General features: G+C 39.7%; 1 protein-coding gene across 1 annotated transcript; it reads right to left on the bottom strand.

Moving 5' to 3' along the window:
* Nucleotides 1-3,912: 3,912 nt before the first annotated feature.
* On the bottom strand, nucleotides 3,913-6,165 carry LOC139314004 (CARD- and ANK-domain containing inflammasome adapter protein-like). The gene has a single exon (XM_070939506.1). The coding sequence runs from the start codon at nucleotides 6,163-6,165 to the stop codon at nucleotides 3,913-3,915; it is 2,253 nt and encodes a 750-aa protein (XP_070795607.1).
* Nucleotides 6,166-6,947: the final 782 nt, after the last annotated feature.

Here is a 6,947-nt window from a genome sequence, read left to right as displayed (position 1 = left end):
CAGGTGGCCGCGCATACATTGCATTTTGGGGGTTCGGGTGTGCATGTGCGCATTCGCGCACACATGCGCACACACGCTTCAGGCACTCAGTCCAGAAAAAGGTTAGCCATCACTGCCCATAGCCCATTAATTTTCCACTCACCTTTGCCTGTGCAGTTTAGTGACTGGCAGGCAGCTAAGAAGCATTGGAGGCAGCGAATTAAAGGGACTTTTCAATCTCTTTACCATACTTAGCAGGGCCAGCATATTATGAAGATCAATTGGAAGGATAATTAGTTCCATTAACCTTAGTGAAAGTACTTACAAGCAAGATTATAGTAACAAATATGCTCTGTTGTATTTGAAAAGCTTTTTAAAGTGTTGGTAAATCTGCAACAGTCAATCATATGCATGAAATTGTTCTATTAAGCTAAAGCACTCACATGTAGCTATAACCAAAGTTCTGAAGTACTGTATCCTGAACTAAGAATTTGTGCTTTAAATGAATAAGAGTTTAGGCTGGTAATATGTTTCATTAAAAGCTCAGAGACTATCACAGTACAGAGCTACAGCACCTGCGTTGAAGTGGCCACGTCCAAAAACACTAGAGAATTCCTGGAAGTCTGCCACTTGAACAAATCGGCCATCAACAGCACGTAGATATGCAGTAAACAACATCTACATACTATTCAAAAGACACAATCAAAAAGCCAAAAAGGAAACAAAAAGACCAAAACACCTCCTCACCAGTAATCAATACTCAGAGGAGCAGTGATTAAAATCAAGATTAACCAACAACCAAGAAGCAAACAATGCCCCGGTGAAAGAACTATCAAACAAGCTAACAGTAAGCAACAGTCCAGTCAAGGAACCACCAAGACCACTCCCACCTACGCTGACAGGGCAAGCCACTAGAATATAAAATGAGAGCAAGCCTCACTTCCTACTAACACTGATGATGTTATCTGGTTTGGTAATGAAATGTCTACAAGAAAACAATCAAGCTCAGAGAAAACCAAGGATCCCACAGTTGAAGATTTCTACCAGCAGTCTTCTGAAAATTACTTAGAAGAATATACAGGTATTCCTTGACCTGCGGCCACAATTGAGCCCAAAATTTAAGTGAGACAGTTGTTAAATGAATTTTGCTCCATTTTACAACCTTTCTTGCCACAGTTGTTCAGTGAATCACTACAGCTGTTAAGTTAACATGGTTGTTAGGTGATTCTGACTTCCACATTGACTTTGCTTGTCAGAAGGTAGCAAAAGATGATCATGTGACCCCGGGATACTGCAGCGGTCATAAATATGAATCGATTGCCAAGCGTCTGAATTTATTTCACATGACATTGGGGATGCTGCAATGGTTGCAAGTGTGAAAAAAAATCATAAGTCATTCTTGTCACTGCTGAAAATGGTCATTGTTGTAAGTCGAGGACTACTGTATTTTTCGGAGTATAAGATGCAACTTTCCCCCTCCAAAAAGGGGTGAAAATTTAGGTGCGTCTTATACACCGAATGTAGCCCCGCCAACCTACTGGCCCCCACCCTTTGGCCTCTGCCTCGCAGCAGTTGCCTCCTCGCAAGCAAACAGCAAGAAAAAGCAGCTCCTTTCAGCTTCAGCACAGGCTAATTAGCACAAGTTGATTGGATTGGCCTCCCGACTCTCAGCTGATTTGCTCTCAGCTGTTTTGCGCAGGGCTCTGCTGCTTGCTGCAAAGAGGTAAATTGCTAGAGCAGACTTTTTTTTTCCCCTTGGGCTAATCAAACTATGCTGAAAACAAAACTGAAAGTAAAGCAGGCTGTTTGCTGTTTGCTGCAATAAGGCAAAATTGCTTAGAGGCAGAGGGAGATTTCTTTTTCTTCTTTTCCTCACCAAAAAAGATAGGTGTGTCTGGTGCGTTTTATACTCCAAAAAATACGGTACCTGTACAGGGTTTTATTTCCATATAAATCATTCCAAATTAGGGTGTAAAATAAGAGGCATTCTTGTCCTAAAGAAAAGAGAAATTAAGTAATATTTCCTCAATTGCCTGAAAATCTGATGTAAAACTTCCCGAGTTTGTCAACGATAAGAGTGTGTATTACACATATGTGTCAGGGGTGAAATGCTCCCAGTTCGGACCGGATCGCCCGATCCGGTAGCGATGGAGGCGGGTGGTTCGGAGAACCGGTAGCAAAAATCCCCCCCCCAATTGCCCAGCTGAGACACACAATCATCAGAGGCTTTTTTTTAATTTTTAAAAGCATTTGTTCTACAACTCTTCGGCCGAAGAGGTTATAGAAAAAATGTTTTTAAAAGGAAAAAAAGCCTCTGCCGATCAGGCAAGTCAGCTGGGATCTCAGAGGCTTTAAAAGCATTTTTTTTACAACCTCTTCAGTCGAAGAGGTTGTAGAAAAAATGTTTTTAAAAGTAAAAAAAAAAAGTTGGCCACACCCACTCAGTCATATTACCCCCCCACCAAGCCATGCCCACAGAACCGGTAGTAACAAATTTTACATTTCACCACTGATATTTTTTATTTGTCAGATTTATATGCTGCCCTTCTCCCGTAGAACTCGGGGCGGCTCACAACAATAAAACAACCTGACAATAGATAAAAATTAAATAATATTAAAACCAATTAAAATCCCCAAATCCCCAAATTAAAATCCACGGCAGATCAGGGAATTTGCTGAAAGAGCCATGTCTTTAGGTCGGCGTGGAAGGTGCGGAGGTCGGGGGCCGTCTGGAGTGATATGTGTAATAAATTACAATACAGAGGGAGTAGGAGGCACCATCAGTAGAATTTGGCTTTATTAAGAACCAGTTTCAAAACACTGAATATAATAATGTTTCCATTATATAAAATGCATGGCAATGCTTTGTGTTTAAATTATCAAACGCATTCCGTTACGCTTTCTGGATTCTAAACAAAAGAGTATTGATCTAATATAGTAATGTGATACCTAGCTTCCAGGTTTACTTTGGATCATATCCATTTATGTGTTAATATGTTTAGTAATAAAACTTTATCTTATGCTATACTTGGTGCTAACATCAACACATTTGATAGGAATACAGCCAGGTAATATCTATATTTCATTGCTGAATATAGGGTAGTTACAAGCTCTAGTAGTGTAAGCAGTCTTATTTATTTATACTAAAGCCAATAACCTCACTTTCACCTCTCTGAAAATTGGATCCCTGAAGCAATTATTTGTCCATTCAAAAACAACAACGACATATTAAGAGAAATAAAATGGGTCAGTGCATATAAATCAAGAGAAATGAAATTAACGATGGCAATAATGTTAGAGCTAGATCAAAACCATAAGCAAGAAGGGAGTAAAACCAAGCCTTGCTGAAGAAGAACACAAGCTAGAAGGAAGAAAATGTCTTAAATTTCTACAGCATAGCATTTTTGCAGGTTTGTTACTACTGTCACAAAACAAGTTGCCTCTAACTGCCCTACAGAAGGCAACTTAGTCTATAGTATGCTACACGTAAGTATTATAGAGAACAATTTCAGTATTTTTTAATGTAATCTGCTTAGAACACAGTTGCTATTCTAGAAAGATGTGTATCTTTAACATCATTTTAACTGTGTCTGGAGTTGTGAGTCAGATTGTGCAAATAAATAGGTCAGAAGGGTTTTATAAGGTTGCTCCCCAGATCAAATTTACAATCTTCCTTCCACTGCCACCTGGGTATATTTAATTGTTTTTTTCTTAAAAGAGCCAGTTAAAGATAAAACAGGAATGCTTCATTCCTGCAGGGAAAAACCAACTACTGATTGACTGAAAAGATGTAGTACTCTGGTAAGTATAATCTATGAGCCTAAACATCTGGAGGACATCAGGTTGGGGCAACCTATATGCATTAATTAGATCTTTCACTGGATCTCCTAAGTTAAATGTAGAAGGTATGTCTATAATACCCTCTTTGCAAATCTACCTTATCAGTAACATTTTCTTTTTCAAAAGATTAACAATTTGAGCTTGGTGCTCAGTGACACTGGATTCTGCTACTTGCAGTGGGGTCTTCTTTAAGCTATTAGTAGCCTGCAGATTTGCTTTATCTCCTGCAGACCAGTTGAGCAGTGCTCTTACAGAATCAAAATGACCAGCTTTGCAAGCACAGTGCAATGGGGTATCTTTATTGTTGTCCAAGGCATTAATAGCTGAGCCGTTGCTCAACAAAAAATCTATCAGATTACTGTGTCCATGTTCTGCTGCAAGATGCAATAGTGTCTTTCTCCAAATATTTTTGTCATTGATATTTTTAGTATCACCTGCCATCAAAAGTTCTTTTAATATCTCCATGTTCCCACTGATACCTGCATAATGCATTGGTGTGCATCCATCCATGTCTTTGCTTGCAACCCTAGACTTTTTAGCTAACAGGGCTTTCACTGCATAAAAATGGCCTCCCAAAGTTGCAAAATGAAGTGGACTCTTTTTCTCTTTATCCGTTGCATTTGGATTGGCCTTGAAATTCAGAAGCAGCTCCACCATCGCAGGATTCCCCATTTCAGCTGCAAGATGAAGAGGTGTCTTTGATCGCTTATTCTTGAGGTTGACATTAGCTTTATGTTGCAACAGCTTCAGAGCCACATCAATGTGACCTTTATCACTTGCCACGTGTAATGACGTGAACAGGTCTGTGGTGACCGCATCAATTTTAGCTCCTCCTTCAATTAGTAGGTCAACTAACGCTCCTCTGTTGTATATTGCAGCAACGTGGAGGGGCGTTTGATTTCCTTGAGCTGTGATGTTAGGATCTATTCCCTTCTGCAGAAGCATCTGTGCAATGGAAAAGGCCCCAGCTTCAACCGCTAGGTGTAAGGGGCTACTTAAGTTAGGGGCCTTGTCCTTCAAGTTGGCCCCCTTCTCAATAAGAACTTTGGCTGACTTAATCTTGCCCGTTTTACATGCCACAAGCAATGGTGTGTACTGCTCTTCATTATGAGCATTAATGTCAGTCCCTCTTTCAATTAGGGCTGCCACAATGCCATGCAGATCTTTTCCTATGGCTTTAAACAGGGCTGATACCATGGATTCAGATGATAATCCTCTGGCATATTCCAGTAATAATTTGAAGAGCGATGGGTTGTTGCTATTAAAGGCCGCCTCAATTATGCTGGAATCCACTTTGGCTCCACCTTCCAACAATACCTTGACAGTCTTCTCATGTCCCTGAGATACAGCATAGCTCAAGGCCGTCTGGCCTCTCTCATCCCTGGCATTGACCAAAGCACCATTTTTCAAAAGGACTTGAACCAAGTCACTATCATCCTTGAGAGCAGCCATGTGCAGGAAGTTGTGCTGATTCCTGTGCCGTCTCGCCTCTTCTTTTAAGATGTTCTTTAGGACATGCGTGTGCTGGTTCCGGTTGGCCAAGTGAAGGGGGGTTTTGCCTTCTTGATCCAAACTGTACATGTTGGCCCCAGCTTGGAGAAGCCTGTTCACTGCTTTATCGTGACCTTTCTCAGCAGCTCTGTGCAGTGGGGTTCTTCCTTTGTTATCCTTGACCTCTAGTTTGGCACCTTTGCTGATTAAATAGTCAATTATTTCAGGGTGCCCATGAGCTGCGGCAATGTGTAAGAGAGTCTCATTTGCAGAGTTTGTTGCATTCACATTACTCGGGTTTAAGGTTTTTTCCAGATCGGAAAGAATTCCTTTCCTCACCAAATCAAAGACCGTAGGAACATTGTCTAGAGACTGTCTTGCTGCCAAAGTGGATTTTGATTTAGGTTTATTATAAACCATCTTTTTTGGTTTAATAGATCTAGGGCTATCTTTTTTCCCTTGATGTGAAGCCTTAGCCTTTTGAATCGATCCTTTATCTTTTTCAAGGAGATAGCCTATCAGTTGTCTCCTAGCATCTCCAATTTTCTCATTCACATCGCTCACATAATTCCTTATATTGCTATATAAATGGGGCTCTACCTCTTTCAAGCAGGGATAAAAAAACAGTCTGCAAGCTCGCTCACCTTGAGAAGCCAAGATATCCAAAATGCGGGAGTTCTTTGCCATCCGTGTTCTATAGTAGGATAAAATCATTCTTTTCTCAGAGGTAAGGATACCTTTTTCTATCAGGCAGTCCAGAAGGTGATCGGGGTTTTTTATACCTTCCACAAGTTCATTCTTTTTCATTTTCAGTACTTCTGTGGCATATGGATTTGTGAATAAGCTAGAATACATTCTGTCTTTAGATGACTACCATACACTGAATCTTTTGAAGTTCAGCATTTACTGTAATTGTAGCTCATTGAGGTTTATGCCAACAAATATTGCGGTGGCTCAGCTGGAAAAATCAAGAACAGACTTTCCTTCCTGCAAAAAACATAAACTCTTCACCTTTCTCTGTTCAGTGCCATTGATTCTTTTTTTCTGTTGCTCAATAACAAAGTTGACAAATGTAAAAGAAAAACCCACAAAAACCAAAATACAATCCAATTAAAAAGTATTCCAGTAGACCAATAACGCTGTAACAAAAATCTGTGTCTCAGAATTTGTATCTAAGCGCTTAATGGAATAGAAATATTTTTCATTATTTGCCATAAGAGCCATCTGTCAATATGTCAGTAACTACTGTAACCAGCAGGCTGTTTACTGTTGCTATGAAACTGGACTTTTTGTAACGATGAAATAAAATAGTAAGCACTGAGTTAATTAAACAAAGGCTTTCATGCTGGGTTCAAGAAATGCATTGCTATATTACTAACGAATGTAAGCCAAGTAGAATTTTTTTTAGCCAGAAATGTTTTCGGGTTATTAAAGTTACGACGATAAATAGCATCTCTCTATCTCTCTCTGTATATATATATATCCCTCTCTCTCTCTCTCTCTCTCTCTCTCTCTCTCTCTGTGTGTGTGTGTGTGTGTGTGTGTGTGTGTGTGTAAATATTTTTTGCACATTTTATTTTATTTTTTATTTATTTATATTTATAATTAAATTTATATACCGCCCTACTCCCGAAGGA

This window comes from Pituophis catenifer, unplaced genomic scaffold (genome assembly GCF_029215685.1).
Source record: "Pituophis catenifer annectens isolate HBS135680 unplaced genomic scaffold, rPitCat1.0.hap2 SCAF_3, whole genome shotgun sequence".
Classification (NCBI taxonomy): Eukaryota; Metazoa; Chordata; class Lepidosauria; order Squamata; family Colubridae; genus Pituophis; species Pituophis catenifer.
This window is presented reverse-complemented; position numbering and strand designations above follow the sequence as displayed.